General features: G+C 34.9%; 1 protein-coding gene across 1 annotated transcript in view; it reads right to left on the reverse strand.

The window, feature by feature from the left end:
- The window catches only part of LOC149782856 (uncharacterized), a 233,243-nt gene that overhangs the window by 65,613 nt on the left and 145,705 nt on the right, over positions 1 to 21,925 (reverse strand). Inside the window, exons 19-23 of the mRNA XM_089934391.1 lie at positions 16,985 to 17,107; positions 12,613 to 12,732; positions 10,345 to 10,527; positions 5,097 to 5,255; positions 791 to 991 (exon numbers count right to left, since the gene is read on the reverse strand). Coding sequence (XP_089790517.1) covers positions 791 to 991; positions 5,097 to 5,255; positions 10,345 to 10,527; positions 12,613 to 12,732; positions 16,985 to 17,107 — 786 coding nt within the window. The remainder of the gene's footprint in view (positions 1 to 790; positions 992 to 5,096; positions 5,256 to 10,344; positions 10,528 to 12,612; positions 12,733 to 16,984; positions 17,108 to 21,925) is intronic.

Here is a 21,925-nt window from a genome sequence, read left to right on the forward strand (position 1 = left end):
TAGCTGATGTTTGGGGTTTAATGCCATTTTCAGTGCATAATAGGCTGTACATGGTGGCCAGTATAACTGGTGGAGGAATAACACTGTTAAGAACTAATGACCTACTGGAAGCTATTAGCAAGTTTTCTCACATACCCATATTAACTGAGCCCATGACTCAAACCCATGTGGACAGATGGCAGTTATCGGTAAAGGCAAGTGCTTTGGACCACTTGGCCTACCTATGGACCCACAAAACCATTTGCAAACCTTGTCAATAAAACCAGGATACAAACATCTGACTAGCTATCATTTTCTATCCCATTTTTCTACTGCTTCAGAATGTGTACCTGATGTGTTCATCTGAATCATTCTGATGTCAAATGTCTCAGCAATGATCCAAGGACTCTTCCTCTTTATATTTTGTCCAATTGCTTGTATTTGACTTTATTGTCTGATGACATTTTGCAATAACTTATTCTCCAATGGGTAACTACACCCCTGTCAAACCATATTTATAGCTATTGCATGCAATGCTCTGGATGAAGACAGTTCTTTTTCGAAGTGTTTTTAAAAAAATTCTAACAAAAGGCTTTTAAAAATTACATATACTATCAAAGAAGAACTGATTTTTTTATATGGATGGATGGAAGGACCCATTTTTTAAATGGATAGATGGAAGGACTGATTTTAAAATGCATGAATGGAAGAACTTTGGGATTGCTATGTCATGTCTTCTATAAGATTTGTTATGGGGAGAAACAAAAGAGATATGTCTCCATATGGAATCAAAAATTCAGTCCAAACTAACCTTTGAGCCCCATTTTTGGCATATCCCAGTAGCCTCCAGAGCTGCCTGGCCAACGCCTTCATGGAACTTTGACTGGATCATATCATTAAATGTACTTTCCAGATCTTCTGCCATTTTTTGCAGGACAGGCTGTATCATCGACTTTAAGTCCTGAAGATACTTCTCTATCACCGACTTCACTCCGGTTCTTGTTTCAACACACTGACAACAAAAGAAGAAAAGAATATCGTATACTTTTATTTCACAAGAAACTTCAACAGATTTTGCATCCTTGCAATAACAAACATGGCATTTAAAGTTTCTGTTATTGCCTTCAATTAGTTGTCAACTTCTGCTGCTAATTTTGCTTGACATACTTTGAAGGTAATAATACCAAAGCAATTAATGTGTGTTTATAGTCACAATCTACCTTGACTTATGTACATGGGAAACTACTTCAACTGTGAAAAATTCTGTTACAGTGCATCCAGTGTTAAAGGTTGGCGTGCTTGTTAAGAAGAAGGTTTGTAAAAGTCGATGGTTCATAAGGCAACTAGAAAAGAGCCATCATAAGGAAACTGGGAAAATAGGCATAATATGGGCTATTCCATTCATAAGGAAACTGGGAAAATAGGCATAATATGGGCTATTCCATTCATAAGGAAACTGGGAAAATAGGCATAATATGGGCTGTTCCATTCATAAGGAAACTGGGAAAGTAGGCATAATATGGGCTATTCCATTCATAAGGAAACTGGGAAAATAGGCATAATATGGGCTGTTCCATTTATAAGGCAAACAGGGAAAATAGGCATAATATGGGCTGTTCCATTTATAAGGCAAACAGGGGAAAATAGGCATAATATGGACTGTTCCATTTATAAGGCAAACGGGGAAAATAGGCATAATGTGGGCTGTTCCATTTATATGGCAAACGGGGAAAATAGGTATAATGTGGGCTGTTCCATTTAAACATACACAGTACTCTGGGGGAAGATCTTTTTAAAAGAAATATATGCCAAGTTACTCTGATTACTCAAAGTTCATATGAAACCGATACAAAATTGTAAATTACATGTATGGGTGACTCCTGCAAATTAAAAGCGCCTTCCCTCGGTCCCAAGTATATTTTACTGGAACAGCCTTAGCACAACATGGGAAAACCGACCATAAGGCAACTGGGGAAAATAAACTGAATAACACAGCTGGGGAAAACAGCCACAAAACCAAATTCATGTTCAAGGAGCATGAATGCAGCATCAGTGTCTAAAAACCAAACATAAACTTTACTAAGAGAGACAGATGGGCAAGGTTAATTATGGTAGGGCATACAAAATCTGGAGTTACAAGAAAATTCTAAGCCCAATTATACAAAACATATTGATATAATACTTTCTTCTCATTTTACTCCATAGCATGTAAGGCAAGCTCCATTATGGAGAAGTTTTCATCATGTTACGTGTTTAGGCTCGAATAAACAGTAACACAGAAAGAGTGAAAACAACAAGCTTTTTAAGATTTAACAAATAATTTATTTTCCTGGAAAATTCTGTAAAAATGAAAAAAAGAGAAGAACTTAACGGTTTCAAGAATCAAAGTTAAAAATAATTTAAGAATAATCCACAAATTAAATTGCAAAAGTCCTAGTAATAAATGTTCTAATAATTTCAAGTTCGAATCCTGGTGGAAAATCCAAGATGGATGACGATGATGGATGCTGTAGTCAGTACTGTGCTTATCTACAGTTCCTTGTAGAAATACAAATAATGGCACTCTGTTGTTGGAAATCTAAATTAAACTTGTAAACTATTTCTTTCCAAAATCTGTGTGAGCACTCTTCAAATATTTCCAGAGAATAAAGAATTAATCCTTTTGAAATCCAAATGATCTGAAGATAATTAACTCAAAATCTGGCAACAAAGAAAACAACTTGATACCAACTGTAAAAGCCTGAAAACTGAGAAATCTCTCTCTACACATCTCTATTAAAACTAGCAAATGCGTAGTTATGGAAAAACCAGAATTACTAAATCAAAGGGGGTGGGGTCACGCGATCATGTTTATATCACGTACACAGTATATGGCCTTGATTAGACCAATAATTTTCTCTAAGAATAAAAAATAAAAAAGAGTTGTTTACATCTTAAATGTAATCCCATCATGACCTTGAAAACAACCAATCATTTCAAAATAAAACAGAACTTGTTTACTAATTTTGAATCAAGGTCAGAATTTAGATCAACACCTGGTGTTTATAAACTAACAGTCAAGGTCAAACAATGTTCTGAAAAAGTATCATCTCTAGTGAAAAAATTTACATTATAATAGAATAAAAATTTTTAAACTGACAAACAATTAAATTAAAAATAAAATAAATATTTATATTAAATCAGATATACGTAACAATCACAAGAATTGTATTTCCTATACTTCTTGTCAAATGTATGTTAGTTTACTGTTGTCATACTATTTCTTCTTTAAACATGTAACCCAATCATAATACCTTTGGAGAACTACTACTACCTTGCAAATACAGCCCTCCCAGATACTAATTTGAGCTAAATGGAGCTGAAAGTTGTCTGCCATTCTATGTGGCAGTTGGGTGGAGTGAACTTAGGTATAGGACTTGTGGGCAATGTCCAAGAACCTACATGGAATATATACCAATACAAGCTGGAGGAGTTTATTCACTTTTAAGGAAAGTATACTCCATCTATATTTCCAACTTTTTCTTGTCCTATCCCAACAATGTTCTGCCTCTACAATTTGCTAACACTCTGTTGTCATCATTCATTTAGGTACTTGCACAGGGAGCCTAAGTGACTTCACATTCAGTTTGGGCAATAATTATTTTGTATGTGCAAGTCTCTAGCACTTAAAAAAACTCATATTATTTGTGCAATTTCATTACTAATGGGTACATATGAGTGAGTTTCTATTCCAAGGCATTCATAGCATAAAAGTGCTAACTAATTGTTTTTTGCTTGTACAGGTTGTCTGTCATATTGAATACTGTCTCACCTAATGTGTACTTATCTATAACAGTGCCTCAGTTCCTATGTATGTGAAGTTTTTTGTGTGTAATGTAGACACTTGTGTACATTTCTATATTGCTTTTGCTCTGGTTGGACAAGTACGGGTTGGCTTCCTATACACAGTGTACTCAGTCGCATCTTCCTCATGAATGTTACCACAGCCGACACTTTAGTCATGTTTATCTGCATAAGCATTCCATCATATTTAAAGAGCACTTAGTCACTTGCATGGGAAGCTTAATCAACTTTACAAGATAGGTTTGGCCTATAATATTTATGTGTGCATGTCTTTATGCCCTTAAGAAACTTCTTATATAATTCCATCATTTTCGGTACATACAGGTGAGTTTCCTTTACCATGGCATCCTTAGCCTTGGAATGCCATGCTCAATAATTCTAGATGTACATGCCATCCTTGACCTTTCTCACAGGTAGCATTGTAATTCAGATTATCTGCTATCACTTTTGCCCAGGTAACCATCATCTGGAATCTGCACTTCCACTGTATTAAAACATACACGTGCAGGTCCACAGGTTTATACTTCTTCTTACAGGTGGAATTGTCATTATATTTTACCTGTACACTTCATTGCTTTATCAGACTGTTGGTTATCAATTTCTGGGTCAAGTTTTTAAGATTTAGTTCTGCACAGACATTGCATTCTAAAAGACAAGTGCAGGGCAATAGTTTAATGCATTTTGCTCTATCTGTCTTACAGATTAGAACTATTGGCAAAATGCAAAAACACAGCTCAGGACAAAGACATAACCAGTCTGCATGCTGACCTTTCCAAAGTGTGAGAATTTATAGTGGACAAGGGAGACAAATCAACTTGTCCATCAGTCAAGTGCCCAACATTTACACACTCCTCAAAAACTCTGGCAGCCTAGTCACCACCACATGACTCAGCTTTTTTTTGCAACTCCCTCTGCCTTTATTATTATTATTATTATTATTATTATTATTATTATTATTATGTTTTTATTTGTAACAAGGTAAAACTTGTTCTTACTTACTTCTGCCTGGTATGGACTAGTTCAAATTAAATGTTGTTTCTGTTTATGACCATATTAGTTACAAAATTAATTCTACCTAGATGATATAGAAAAAGCAAAATTTACAGTAACACTGAGATCCCTAAGGATCCCACTTAATGAAAGTGCCTTCCAAGTCACTCTGGCATTGTAAACCTGGAACAGCATTTACATCATAGAATTTAAATATTTTTAAAAAAATCTTTAAGTTCAGTAATATTTTACTTGCTTGCTTAGTGTAATAATATAAATCTTACGTCTGTCCCTCCATCCAGCAGGTAACTTTGGAAATTGAATATACAGTGCCCAAGCCCCCTTATTAGTCTTTCCAGGTACTGCTCATGCCTAATTCTGGTTAACTCATGCACATACTCTTGAAGGGATGGAATCTCTGTTTCTTCTGGACTGTTGAAAACCTAAACATTAAAATATTATAATAAACCATAAGACAGATGTAAACATAAAACTATTACATTAGACAAGAAGACAGATATAAATATCAAAATATTACATTAGACCATAATAGATGTAAACATAAAAATATTACATTAGACGACAAGACAGATCTGACACAAACATATTACATTAAACAAGAAGACATATAAACATAAAAAAATATTACATTAGACCATAATACAGATGTAAACATAAAAATATTACATCGGACAACAAGACAGATGTGACACAAAAATATTACATTAAACAAGACCGATGTAAACATACAAATATTACATCAGACAACAAGACAGAAGTAAACATAAAAATGTTACATTTGACCACAAGACAGTTGTAAACAAAAAAATATTACATTAGACCACAAGACCAATGTCATTTTTTTGCCAGCATATAAGTCGATGCAGAGTACAAGTCAAATTCACTAATTTTGTAAATTTTCCATCATTTGTCCATATATAAGTCGATTCAGAGTACAAGACGAAGCCAGGTCAATACCTTGGCTTCGTTTTTTACACTAGAGTAACTTCCAGTTTCATGAATATTAATGTTATCACTATATGATATTCCATATTACCGTCATTCATGAGATTGCATCAACGATGCTAACATGCTTTTTCCTGTTGAGAGAAAGAGAGAGTGAGTGAGCTTAGGACAATTGTAATCCGTATAGTACAGTTACCTGACAAGTGATTTTACTCTTGTACAAGGCACTGCTATATTCCATTATCAATTGACACAGTTGAATAAACAGCCCATGCTTGTTTTAATTACGATATCCATTGCAATAAGAGCCACATGGCTGTGCATGCTGTATACATGTTAAAATTAAAGGTCAAAAGCTTTAACCAGATTATTCCAGTTGAAACCAGTCTGAGTGCAATATTCAACTGATGAGATCAAATTAATGAGGCTAACAATAGGAAAATGAGGCTATCAATAGGGAATTCAGAAATGTGAAGAAAATTAAGAGACAGAAAACAGAAAAGTTACACAAGAAAAATAATTTAAAAAAACACTTTTTATTATACTTTAACATATTGTTATTTTAACATATCGATGAAATGCTGTATCAAATTTACACAAATGAACAATTTTATAATACATATTATTTACATACACTGTACATATATTTATAATACATATTATTTAACATGTCAATTATAATTAAATGTAATTCATTTTATTATCTGTAGTAGACCTGTTTCACATTCTAATTAAGAAAAAAATTATTAAGAGTTCACTTAATCATCTCCACTATCTGAAAATCCCTCAAAGTCTTCGTCTTCCGTGTCGGAATGAAAAATGGCGGCTATCTCTGGACTCAGATCATTGCAAATATTCTCATTATTGTCTGTCTCCATCTCATCATCCACATCTGGCTTCTCTATCCTGCTGAAAATTTCTGCTTTAGCAAAGCCATTCACAACAGCCGATTCAGGAACCCTGTCCCATGCATCCTTAACCCAATGTGCAACCTGGGAATATGTATCATGCCGCATACATCATGTGCTTGTGAAGCTGTGCTTGCCTTCCATCATCCAATGTTCCCACAACTTCCAAAGCTCAGTTTTGAAACAGTGATTAATGGAAATATCTAATGGTTGTAATAATTATGTCATACTACCAGGGATGATGCCAAACGATGTATTCTTGGTTTCAATCTTTACCTTTGTCTCAGCACTGATGTGTGCATGCATAGAATCCATAATGAGGAGAGACTTCTTAGTGAGGAAAAATCCACCAACTCGATGTGCGAAACATCTATCCAAACACTTCTCCACCATGTTATTGTCCATCCATCCTTTTGGATACTTCAATTATTATTCCACCGGGGAATTTCTCCTTTGGCATTGTTTTTCTTTTAAAATCAGCATTGGTGACAACTTTCTGCCATCAGTAGAACATGAGAGAACTACAGTGAAGTTTGACTTCTCATGACCTATTGTCCTAATAGCAACACTGTAGCCTATAATCTCAACTGTTCAATTCACTGGAATGTTGAATGTTAATGGAACTTCATCATTGTTTATCATGTTTGTAATTTCCAAATTGTCAGTCTTAATCTTGTCTTGGATGTACTCACAGAAATTGTTCAATTTTTCTAGAAAGTCCACTGGTAGTTTCTGTGCCTTAGTAGAGCAGTAGAGCACTGTCTTATACTAAGGCCCCTTGTTTGCATGAACCTAAAACACCATGACATACTGCTGCTAAAACTTTCAATTCCTAATTCAGTTGTGATTTCCTTTGCCTTGAGTCTGAGTTCAACAGAGTTCATTCCACAACACACGGCCCTTGTGTCAACACATATTCTTCTAATTTATCCTCAATATTAATCCATCTTGCTTTGTAGCCATGATTTGCTTTCTTTGTTTTTTTGGTAGCACATAATGCAACCTTAGCATTATGCCAATCCCGGACACATTTATCACTTACACCATATTTCCTGTGAGCAGCCATATTCCCACCTTTCTCTTCCGTGAACTTTACAACTTCCAACTTAAATGCTGCTGTGTATGATTTGTTATGATTTGACATGGGGCATTGTGAGATAAGTTGTATGATTTGTGCGGGGATATTTATACGAATGATTATGACTGAAAAGATTTATCAAAACAGGCCTAACTCATTAAAATGTACCAGTACTATAGCAATGAAAACAATGCTCATGGCTAAATTCATAATTTACATCCAGAGAAGGGAGTCGGCATCATTTCCTTTTCTTGAAACAAATTTAGCTAATTTTTGTCCCCTGTGTACTGTGGAAAGGTCAACAAATTTATGCAAATTATACACAATGAAATCTGGTGGAGACCCTTATGACAAAGCCATTTAGTTAGATGATGAAATCTGGTGGAGACCCTTACGAGTTACAAGGTGGCCATCCTTACATAATACCCTCTGACACACTTCGGTAAAAGTAAAATTCCAAGTAGTAACAATTTCCTTATAAAGAACAAGATAAAAAGGAAATATGCACATATGTTGCTGGTTAATTACCGTTGGAACTGGATGCTATCAGAATAGCTGCTCAACATTTTTGTACCCATCAATCTTCTGTTGAAACCTGAATAATATGTTGTAAGTGAACATCACTGTAATGACAGTCTTTGAATACACATTAAAACTGCAGTGCTGGCTGAGGTTCAAAAACTGAATAAAGTTTCGTAAGTTCATCAAAAGTTTGTGCATGGCAAATCTTTCATGATTTTGTAAGGTACACTAAAAAAAACAATGTTTTGGGTTGTAATACATTGTGAAATACTTGCTTTTATAATTTGTGTTTGTCAAAATTTTGTCACAACATGATACTCTGCATACACACATAATGGAATCTGGACATCACACATAATGGAATCTGGACACTGGACATCAAATATAATAGAATCTGGATATCAAACATAATGGAATCTAGGCATAAAAACATAATGGAATCTGGACATCACACATAATGGAATCTGGACACTGGACATCAAATATAATAGAATCTGGATATCAAACATAATGGAATCTAGACATAAAAACATAATGGAATCTGGACATCACACATAATGGAATCTGGACACTGGACATCAAATATAATGGAATCTGGACATTCAAAAAATAATGAACATCAAACATAATCAAACATCATTGTATTCTGGACATCAAACATAATGGAATCAGGACATCAAACATAAAGATTTAAAATGTTTATCAGTACAATGAATCGGTAGGATTTCTGACAAAAATTGTATGCATTTCAATCGGACTGAAAAACAAAAAAGTGCACCTTTATGCCATCCTGGATTCTCTTCTAATAATCAAAATTTGAACAGGAATCAGACCCTCATGGCAAAATTACAATAAAAATTAATAAATATAAGCAAGGGTCAATTTGGGCCAAAAAAGATAAGAAATGGATATCTTGTATGTCACTGCAAATGAGTTCCATAACAACATATAAGCATCGCTATTTTCCTGTACAAAATTACTGCCTGGTGTCCACTGATGATATTCACTGTGATTATTAAATTTCACATTTAACTAGCTCACAATAGTTTTCTATCTATAGGTCCAAGATTTCATCTATACAAAAGTGTATGTGTATTTATGGTGACATAATTCCTTCCCCCATATACTATCTTAAAATCCACTAAGCAAACTCAGGACCACTGCAACTCCCTTACACAGACTTAAACTTTTGAAGCCAGTGTTTTGACATAAATCAACTAGAAAAAGGTAAGAGCTTCTCTTATATAATCCTCTGAAAATATCTTAAAAAACACAGGAATAATTAGACAAGACAACAACAAAAATTTATGCAAGAGTTGCCTGCCCTTGGCAATAAACTCTCCAAACAGTAGGTAATCAAATTTGCAGTCATCGTGTAATAATTTTTAATGGGATTATTCAGCATGCATCATTGTACCGGTTCAAGTCCATAGTAGATTGTTACTAGTTTCTTTAATGCATGGATAGAATGCATAAAAATATCTTCATTTTTTCTTCACATTTTTAAAAAAAATCTTTTCAAAAGTAGTTGATTAAAACTATAAAACTGTATGTGCAGCCTTTCAAACGACATTTTTGTCTTACTGCCTGTATAATTACATGTTCCCATATATAACAAACAACACAGATTCCCATCTGCTGTTAAAAAATGTGTTGGCAAAAATCAGTATATATGTTGTTTGTTGTACAGATTATTCCTTATGAATTGCATAGCCCCAGATCTATTGGCACATTAAGAAATGGTTAATCTTGGTCTGTGCAGTTTGCAGTTACTCGACTTATAATTAAGTAGATACAGTATGCGAGACAAATACATAGTCGCTAGTATATTTGGTGGAAGAACCCAGGAAAACCCTTGGAAGAACCATTGACCCATGGGAAGCTACAGGCAAGCTTTCTCACATACCCATGTTGGGCTGAATGGAGACTCTAACCCACATGGACAGAGGTGAGATGTACCAGTGGTCTGTAAAGGTCAGTGCCTTAGACCATTTGGCCACCTGGGAGCCCTGGAATTGGTTAATCAGGTAATATACAAAGAAATATGATACATCTTACAGTGGGTTCGCCATCAGCGGGTATGAGCTCTTTCATCTTTTGGTATTCTGTGGAGCTGCAGCAGAAGACTTTCAAGTTGTTGACCATCCTATTCACCTCTTCTGCATCTTCATCATCATCATTGTCATCATCATCATCTTCTTCATCAACACCTGGTAATCTATTTGCTTGCCTCTTTATCTCCTATATAGACGGGAGAAATGGATACATTACTGAAAGCTATTTTTACCATAAACACCATGCCATTCCAGTAACGTAATTTGTCACTAAGCATTATTCTTCAATAATACAATCCAATACAGGACACACACACCTACTTAGGTGGAGTCGCAGTTGTTTAGTATTTAGTATGCTGACTCATTACCCAATGAGTGCAGGTTAGAATCCCATCGTCTGATAAGCCCTGGTTAACTACCAGTGTGTCTCCATGGGCACTTTAATCCAATTACCTCAGCACTAAGTAGCCTACTTGTATTGCTGTGCTGTAAACCACCAAACTAAACCTACATTTACTCTGACAGAATAGAGCCATTATTTGATCAAGATGCATGGTTCAATACTGTTATAAAAGTAATAAATACACATGTAAATTGTACAATTAGTTGTGATAAAGATATGAGGCTAATTGGAGTTTTGCAATAAGTTCTGACCAGTCAAACAACTGTGGTATACATCACTTTTGTCTCATCATTCACAGTCAACAAGACTATCTGATAATGTGTGGTAATTACATAATATTATAGCATAATGACACGTGTGGGATTGGGTCGACATCACAGAAACTGAAGTTTGGAGTAAAATGTGTTTCTCTGATAATACTCATCTGATCATAATGCATGAGGAGTTCTTTCAAATCCAGCCCTAGATATTAAGTTCGGTTTTTGCCTTGTTATAGCAATAAAAGTTGAAATGCAACCCACTTACCAAGATCAAAGTCCCACAGATACAGGGATTGGGTCAAATCTCATAATTCATCAGTTACTACTGGAGCAGAATAATAATATGTAATTGATTATAATGATAGAACATCCAACGCTTCACAAATTTTTTCCTCCCAACCTAAAAGAGACATTAACCGAATTTTTGTACTTGTTTTACCAATGATAAAAAGTCATCTGCTTGCCAAAATTAAGTCAGACAAGATTCATCTCCCCTTAAAAGGATTGGCACCAAATCCCATCAATCAGTTACTACTGGAGCAGGAGTGCATGCTCTTCTAGTACTATAACTGCTGGGAGAACCTGACCAAATTATGGTCAAAGCATTATACTTCTCTAAAAATTTAGTTTGATCAAGTCAGGCAGTTTTGGAGATATCATCCAGTGAAGGTTTTATTTTATACATAAGCAAAAGTGTAACAATATCCATAAACCATGCCATAAGTTCTGTTATGTATATCTATACTGTGTGCTTAACTTTTGTCCATGATTGTAGATTGTACCTTAATATAATGTGAAAATGATGACATTGCCTTTTGGCCTTAGAAGGTTCAGGAAGGTGTACCCATTTTTTTGTCTTGTTTCTAAGCTACAAATAGGTTGTTTACTGATGTTTGAGTTCAAGGTCTAGTTTTTTCAATAGAAATTTAGATGGTTTTAAAAGCAAGCTTTGATCCTGGTCATTTTATTGTCTTAAGTTTTTATATAAAGTTGTTATCAAAATTATTCCTTCCTACTTCATGTTCAGTTTCTAGAATCATTATTGGTTGTGTTGAGATATAATCTGGAAGGAATCAATATTCAGTATAATTACAAAGAACTCGTAATATTTTAGATTACATCAAGACTGGTGGTACATCAACTCATCCAAGACTACTGGCACATCAGTACATTCAATAATGGAATTCATTTAGAACATTTAATTTTTGGATCTGTGACAAAACTTCCAGGATTCTTTTGGATTTAACTCACAATACTTTAAATTTCTTTTAAATTTTCACTTGTATTCATGGGCAATAAATTATTCATTAAATTTTACTATATTTCTTTAGTTTGCTTATTCTGTTAATTAGATTAAGACCAAACAGCTTTAACAGTTCTTATGGTAATTGGCCAGGTGAGATAAAAATGGAGATGGGTTGGGCTTAGACAACTTTACAAACTATCAATTATGATATTGACCCATGTGTTATAGACAAACGAATCAAATCGTTGGTATCTAAATGGAAAGTAGCTTTTTAGTTTTACTTATGCCAGCAAATTCACAAAAATTATGGTGCAAAATATTCAGCATTAACTTAATCAACAAAAATGTGAAATATTAAGATACCTTGAGGCCCGATTGGAATTTCTGCTTAATCTTTTCCCGGCAGTAATCATTCCTGGCAGAAGCACAAATGTGGGAAATTTTCTTTCTCCTTTGTCTTATCTGTGTCTCCAGTTCCTGAATCTGAGTCAACAGTGTATTGGTTAATTACAGATTTACCCTTTTTTAACATACCATAAATACAGACACATGGGCTTGTGCAGTGGATGGTGTCATCAATATGCAACTGTATGTACTAACTGTTCTGAATATATTTTTTCAGCTAAATCAGTTCCAGCTTTTGCTTCCATTATAATGAAACCAAGAGTGCAACTTGCTGCCATATTGGTTTTTTAGCAAAACAATGACATATCTTTTTTTGACTACTTCAATTATGATAAATCTAGTTTACAACTACCAGCTTTATAATGTGCAAACAAAATCCACCAGAAACAATTAAAACATAATTTTGCTCATCCTGACTGGCTGCTCCTGGACACACCTCCAATAATGCTACAAGCTACAAATTCAAGGTAAACCACATGACATTCCAATGTAAATTTTCCTCTGAGGTGTGCCCAGTGAGGTCCTCACTACCTCACTTCCGTGATGCTGATGAAGATATGCATATATTGTATTCATGTTTGTATTGCTGGTTCTCCTTTAGACACCAAGGTCCACGATCTGTTGAAATGTATTACCTCATAAACAAAATTCTAGGAAACATGATTGGTCAAGATAAAAACACATCCTGAACAACTGTTCCCCTCTTATAGGGCCATACCTTCTGCTATAGGAAAATGGCCTTATATGAGGGGTGGCCTAAATTCTAGAGGAGTATCATACATATATGAGTGACAATTACATATGAAAAAACACAAATTTTGAAATATTTCATATTTTCATTTTAAAAAATCACATGCATATATTTATGTATTAGCATTTAAAGGCACCTCACCATAATAAGGTATATCTTGTGATAATTCAAAGTAAATTTCTATTTAAGAAAAAAAATAAATAGAAGTCCACAAATGTTTATGGGAGATAACCCATTTCAAGATAAAATATCATAGATAAAGATATTAAAATTTTGAAATTGGTAATATTATAAAATATAAACTTAAGGTACAACATGTAAATTCTTTAAAATAAATAATACAATTTTATATTAACTTCATTCCCTCAAAAAAGTCCCTGATTTCCACTGATGAAACATCAACATAAGTTTCTTCATAGAGTTCACATGAAATTACTTCTCTCTGACAAGGTGAAGGTTGACACTCAACAAGAATCTGTTCCACTGTCAGCATACACTGACATGACATGTACTCTGGTCAGCGGACACTAGCATGACATGCACTCTGGTCAAGGTTCAACCTTTGGAAGGTATGCACGAGTCTGTGTGTGTGTGTGTGTGTGATTTGGATTTTTTAACGTAGCTGTAACAATTTTTCAAGTCATATTGCTACAATGTCTGCAGTGTGGCAGTTTATAGTGATGTCTAGCACTGAGGCATCATGCTGCAGACATGTATCATGATGTCCCACCCAGTCACATTATCCTGACACCAGGCTGACCAGTCCTAACACTAACCTCTTAATGCTGAGCGCCAAGCAAGGCAGCTGTTAGTACCATTTTTGTACGTCTTCTGGTACGACTCAACCTCCCACATCTGAGGCGGACACTCTAACCACTAGGCCACCAGAGCAGTATGCACGAGGCTGGTATGCGTGTCCTAAATGCAAACACCACATTACCACCTCATCTCTACAATTTGTTGTATACAATGAATGCATTACTCTCCAACAGTAGATCACATGTTCTGAAACTTGTATGTAGGTGTTTCTTTGTGCATACTTTGCCAAATTAAAAAAGCTGACTTTTATGATATCTGTATGACTTGTATGATATCTGAAGTCAGTAATAAAGAATATTCATGCCTATTTAATGATGTCATTTGAGTCTTTCCTATAGAAAATCTCTCTGCAATGATTTTAGAGTTCATTCCTGATCCTCTTTGCATTCAGTTACTTAAATTTTTTATTCTAAACTGAGAATTTTTATTTTCCTCTACATTTTGCACTTTTGCAACAGCTTATTACTTTGTCAGCAACTAAATCCACTATCCAAATAATCTGGACTTTCTTTTTACACAAATTGCTCACATTCATAAAATCTTTCAAGCATAAGAAAAATATGACAAGTAAATAGAAATTTGTTGTCATCATATGAACAAAAAACTATTCATGGCAGAACATTTTTCTAGTTCTTGACAAATTTGTAAATCTGAACAATTAACATTAAAATCAATTAACATTCACAAATAATAATTAATTGAAAATATCAGAAAATAAGTCCCTAGAAGGGACTGACACTCAACTGGCTGAAAAGAATTTCAAGTAATTCAACACAAAAACCATTTTTTTTTATATGGGTTATATGGGCCAAGTGTTGAAATCATTTTGGATCTTTTTTAGCAGTATGATTTTCACACCAGACGCTGTCTACAAATGCAAAAACGAGTTACACAAAAAGCTACCAATAAATATAACTATCAAGAAGTACATGATTTTAAAAATTAAAATTAAATATGTTAAAATTCATTAAATTGCATATTACAAAAATATGACTAGTCATCTTTCAGGAAAAATACCATGTTGATATAAATATCCCTTCAAGATAATAAGACTTTCAAGATGGATGATATCATGTCCATTCCGTATGTCTGATTGGCAATGTTTTTATTTAGGACCAACCACACGTCCAATGAAGCATTTTAGCATCTAGTGAATACCAACCATACATCCAATGAAGTATTTTAGCATCCAGTGAATACCAACCATACATTCAATGAAGTATTTTAGCATCCAATGAATACCAACCATACATCTAATAAGTATTTTAGCATCCAATGAATACCAACCATACATCCAATTAAGTATTTTAGCATCCAATGAATACCAACCATACATCTAATGAAGTATTTTAGCATCCAATGAATACCAACCGTACATCTAATGAAGTATTTTAGCATCCAATGAATACCAACCATACATCCAATGAAGTATTTTAGCATCCAATGAATACCAACCATACATCTAATGAAGTATTTTAGCAAAACCTAAATGTCAATGTGACCATTAATTAGTTCAGGTGAAGCAATAACAAGATTGTCAATATGGCCACCGTGGCGACCATATTTGCATGTCAGGTCTGTACCAATTTCATTTTGGACTAACTGGACCTTGGAATGAATGTTCTTGTAAGGACTTATGGCAATCTTCAGGGTAGTTTGAAGAACGAGAAATTGCAAAAAAAGTGAAAATGGATGACAGACACTAGTTGAAAAGGCCATTGTACAAGTTCTTCTGGTCTGTGACCAGTAAAGCGGGTGTTTTCCACAGAATTTTAAAACTGGATGTCCAACACAACCTGATCTTTTGCAAATTTTGTTCAAAACTCACTTTTGGGATATCAAACAGGAAAATGTCATGAATTTATATACTGGCAAGTATAGATGAATATTAAAAGGAAACATAAAAGACCTTACAAGGAAGTGACAAATGGAGCAATTAAAGTGCATAATTGGATTTAACTGACCTGTTCCTGAGCACACATAATGTAATCAAACCTTTAGCTTGGTCATATTTCAACAGAAAATAACAAGCTGATTAAGAAAGAAACTCAAAAACTGTTTGTCAACTTGCTCATATTGAAAATCATCTGATGACATGTTCATTGATCCTGACTTGTCCATTTCAGCTGTGTCTCAAGGTAACATGTTGGCTGGCTTTGTGCCATTTTTTCAAGGTTTCAAGACTTCATGAAACTTCATCCTAAGCAGTATTTAATACAATGTATATATTGAGTGAAATGTTGAAATCTTTATGGACGAATATGAAACAGTCTCAGTCTGTAATTTTCCAGGAGTCAGGGACACTCTCAACACCATACAAATTCCCACAGACAAGCTGGAATGAATGGGCTATGAACCATATCTTGCACCAGTGATGGAAGATTTCTGAGAGTCAGGCAAAACATGGTCAGAAAGGAAATAATGGTTATGTGGAAAGCATTGTGTAGCCAGTAACCAGTATTTAGCAGGCAATACATAAAACTTATCATACCTGTTACAGAATGTTATAGCAAATAGAATAGCAAATGATGTGTTAAGTTATGTGACTTTCACAGAAAATCTGAAATTTGTCTTGCCATTTACAAGCACAATACACCATGCTTTCAGACATTAAAAAGAAAACGGTTAAAACTAGCTTCACTTTGACTATTCTTATTCAAACTGATTTATAATCCTTTTATTTTTGTCAACACAAACATGTTAAACTGACTTATAACCCTAAAAGAGCAAAATGTTCTTTGTAATCATGAACATAGGTACCTGTCTTTCATAATTATCAATGTACTTAGTGATCTCCTGCATTTCCTCCTTGTTCTTCTCTCTTTCCTTCTCCTTCTCTTTTACCATTACCTTTGCTTCTTCCATTGGTTCATAGTCCACTGACTGCAGATTAGAGGTTACAGTAACATTACTTGTGACATGTACACAGAATATGACTGTTCAGAGCTAAATACAAAACTTAAGTGTAGTGAAGGGTTTACAAAGGTAATAACATGTTTTAATATTATTTTACTAAATTCATTAATTTTATCAAATTATTTACTTTACTTTTTCTTGAACAAATATGCAAAGACTGATTAATTTAAACATTATATATGCACCAATAAAATAGTATTTACCCATTGCTAGATGATACTTTGAATTGCTATACAATATTAAATGGAATTTTTAGCACTGTCTCAAAATTAAAAATTAAATTACCATAATATACCATATACACAAACTATCAATACATCAAAGGCATGAGCTATGGGCATTAAGGCTACAGGAAGGAAAGTATATAATATTGTTTTATATTCCAAACTCAGTGGAAAATCTGTAACCAACAATACTTTCTGACCCAAAGGCCCCATCGGAGGACATAAAACAAGAGAAGGAGTGGTATATGGTTCAAGGAAAGACTGCAACCATGGGGTCTACTAAAAGTGCAATGGATTGGATCAAGTCCAACAACAATAATAATAATATCCAACATCTTGACCTCATTGACCTGAACAGTAGCATCATTCTGTTGCAACAGTGATAAAGGAATAAGGGGGATTTGTCATTATATATTATTCGAAGTATTAAGAGAAGTCAATGAGATTATATCAAATAGAAGACAAAAATAACCATACGGTGACCTACTTATTGACCCAATGGTCTCATCTAGGGACCAGAGGACAAAAGAAGTATAAGGAAAATGGGAACAAAAGAAGCATAGGGAAAAATGTGACCTACTTCTCGACCCAATGGTCTCATCTAGGGACCTGAGGACAAAAGAAGTATAAGGAAAATGGGAACAAAAGAAGCATAGGGAAAAATGTGACCTACTTCTTGACCCTATGGTTCTGTCTAAGAACCAGAAGACAACAGAAATACTGGGAAAATATGGGGAGGTGGGAAATATACAATATTTCAGATTTAATGTAGGTTGGATAAGAAGTTCATTAAAACATAAGAGATGGAATAAAAACTGTAAGCAGAAGATGTTCCACACCACATACTCCGTGGTAGAAGAACCACAAGAATAGTGTATTCTGGTCAAAGACACTGTTCTTATGTCCCAATCAAGGACAACCCAGTTGTCTTCCAGTGATATACTCGGTACATTGATTAGGAAGAGGCCACGTGTAAATATTAAAAGCATATTGACTGTATTACAAAGAACACGGCCTTTTCAGTGTACCTTTTAGTCTCTTAATATTGTTACTGTTTGCCTTCGAGTTCAAAGATGAACATGACAACAATGATTTAACTTCTGTGCACATTTGAATGGCTGGTCAGGCCAATTTGTGCTCTGAACTGTCTGTGACACACTTGACACGAGATGACACATGCCGCAGTTCTCAGATTTATGCTGCTTGCACTTCAACACTGCCTCTGCAATTCTTCTCAAAGTCTTCAGTTCCACCATGGATAAGACTGCACCTGGTGGAGAGATATGTGCGAAACTTTCCCCAATACTCAGATCAATATTAAAGTGTTTCATGGGTGACTTGAGGGGATTCCTTGAAGCATTTCTTCTCTGACCAGCCTGAGATCACTTTCCCTCCATCAGCTTGCCTTAAAAACTCTTTGGTAGTCACTCTTCTGATATCATGGTGACATGGCATCTCAATTGTGATTTCACTAGCACCGTGGATGCTTGAAATGTGGGCCTGTGTGAGAACCACATTGTTTGGGGCCATATCCTGCTATCTTATCCTCATCAGTTTCCACTGATAGCCCATATGAAAATGGTTCAGCTTCCTGGCATGGTGTCTGTACACTGTCCAAGTTTCACAGGGTCAGTAAAACAGTGGCTTCATAGATATTCAGTTTTGTTTGTAAACTGATGACTCTGGGCTCCCAAACTTTTGTGCATAGTCTACCAATTGCCATGCTTGTTTTATCAACATCAGCATTGGTTTTCTCATTGAAGTGGACTGTATGTGACAGTGTCCTGCCAAGATAGGTGAACTTGTCCGATGCCAGGAGGGTTTGGCTATTTACTGTGATGATAGGTTGGTGCACCTCCTGTCTTCTTGATATTGACTGAGACTGAAATTGTCACAAGCTTAAGATCAATGGACCATACTTAGTTGCATGTCACACTCAGATTTGACATTCTGGGAACAGTCTGCATATAGGAGACCACATACAGTCTCTTCCTGTTACTTTGTAGTCTCCTCAGATTGAAAAGCTGGCCGTCATTCCAGTATATTATGTCTGTCCCAGTGGCAGTCATGGAAGGCATCAGTAAACATGGCGGAAAACAGCATACTGAAGAGGGTAATGCCAACACAAAGCCTTGCTTGACTTTGCTTGTGACTGCATCGTTCCCACGCTTTTTAAAAGAAACATTTCTAGGTATTATCCAGCTCTTTTCTAGGATGAAATCACTTTAAGCTTAAAAAACGTGCATTTTTCAAATCAAAAGATGTTTTTAGTACAAGGCTCTCCCTGCACATCTGAATAAGACACAAGACCATGTATTAAATCATGAACTGTAACACAAAAAAATAAGTCTAAGGACTGAAAATTCATAAACATTTGCATGTTAAGTAGGGGTGAAACAATACACCTGTGCTGCATATCGATACGATTCACAATACACAGCCAGTGATACGATACATATCGATACATATAAGAACTTGATAGTCTTTCCATCTTTGGAAGGCAGATGGTGCACCATTATGTATGTTGACATACTGGTTGTATTTCCAGTATGCAGATTATAGACAGGGATATAGTTGTCATATATTTATCGATGACAAGAAAAGAAAAAAAAAATTTCAAACAGATAACCTGTTGGCCATCAGTGAATTTTATTCAACGTTTTAGGCCATTTAATGATGGCTCCATTTAACTCACTTTAGCCACCAGGCCCTTTATTTTCCACAGCATGAATGCTTTTAAAACATCTAATTACCAATTTCATGTCTCACTTGAACTTGGAAGACATTACAATGTTATCTTCAAAACAGAAAAAATAAAGCAATTTCTTTGTGGAAAGAAAATCTCATCTAAATCAATCTGGATATGGGAATGAGGATGAATGCCAACAAAATCAATCACATTGTATTTCCTGCAGATACAAAGACTGCTGCAGCCACAGGTACTTGTATTTGTAAGAGAAGAAGGAAAACTACTGACACCTCCCTGTCCTATTCTAGATTTTTTAGAATTTTTTACACAAGGTGATAAACTGATTGGTGATTCTGTGCTAATTTTATTTATTTCATTAACACCTTCATTCACTGGTTAAATATCTCTGCATACAAAGAGAAATTGCAAATTTGTTCCCCATGTACAATTTAAGGAGGGATGCTGCCAGGATTTTATGTTGATGGGGACTTCACCCTTGGTCACCGAAAGAAAAGGAGAGTAGAAAAGGAGGAGGGGAAACAGTCTTAGTTCAATATTTACTTAACTTTTAAATGTCAGTCTCTCTTTCTTCCTGCTCCACTTTTATAGAGCTCTAGTGAAATCAAAATCATTAAAAGATGTCACCTCTAGTTGTATAAGTATTAATCTGTTGATTATTTCTGAGCATACGCTGTTATTTATCTGTGTATGAATATTTTTCGGTGCTTAGTTCTGAAAGGGCACATGCATACAGCGAGCTTTGTCCGCTTGAATATGTTGGGAAACTGATCTTTGTGACTGTTATTTACAAAGAGCTCATGATATTATCTTTTGGATACATGCACTCCAAAATAGGATTTTTCACCAACATAAACTTCTTGAATCAGTAGTTTACTTAGTACCATGCCAGATTTCTTATCTGTTCCATAAGGGCTGTTACATTTAAACAAACATGGTACCCAGGGAAGGCAGATTTCATATTCATCTGATAAGAAAATTCTAAACTGCATCTATGGGTGAGTATCCCACATTAAAGTGCCTTCCCTGGATCCCCATGCATGTTTTACTGGAACATCCCTAATGCTGTATTAGGATTTTTAGTCCATCAATGCCATAGCCTGATTGTGGAGACAGAGGTATTAAAATCTATATTTTATTTATTTAGTTAATCTTAACCCGGATATGGATATATGGTTTTGAAGTGTATGATCTGCAGGATTAAACTGAGTGATAAAAAAATGAAAATTGCACTCTACTTTTAAATTGTCTGTATTTTAAATATGCTCAGTATTTTGCCCTTTCCATATTTAATTTTGAAATACCACTGAAAGGAAGATGGAGCATCGTGCCATCTATTTTTGTCTATCAAACAGTACAACTGACTTGTATTTCACACCATTTTCAGGCTCAAAATCACCCACTGGTATAGCCATTAACAATTTCCCATCTCTAAAAATGCAATATACTTCATAACTTTAAAAATTGTTGGCATCATCACTATCACCAGCCAGTATTTGGCAAATAAAAACATAATAAACCACGCTGGGAATCAGACATTTTGGGTTTACTAGTTAGCCCGTATTTTAAGCACGCATCTGTAAAACATCCTTCATGGAAGGTTCAAACTACACCATAATGCTTATTCCAGGGCACAATGTGCCAATCAAATTTAGTTTAACAACCAGTCATGTCATGCTTGAAGAACCCAGATGTGTAAACAGTAGCCTACCCAAAAAACAGATTTCATGACAAAAATGGTTCAATAAAAATTGTATACTTTGCCAAGCACATTTTCATATGCAGACTTGCAAACATTTGCTGGAGTTCTCACACATCACTGTTCTCCAAGTGTGCAAATTCATACAAACTTTG

This window comes from Sinohyriopsis cumingii, chromosome 15 (assembly GCF_028554795.1).
Source record: "Sinohyriopsis cumingii isolate HCF-2022 chromosome 15, ASM2855479v2, whole genome shotgun sequence".
Taxonomy (NCBI): domain Eukaryota; kingdom Metazoa; phylum Mollusca; class Bivalvia; order Unionida; family Unionidae; genus Sinohyriopsis; species Sinohyriopsis cumingii.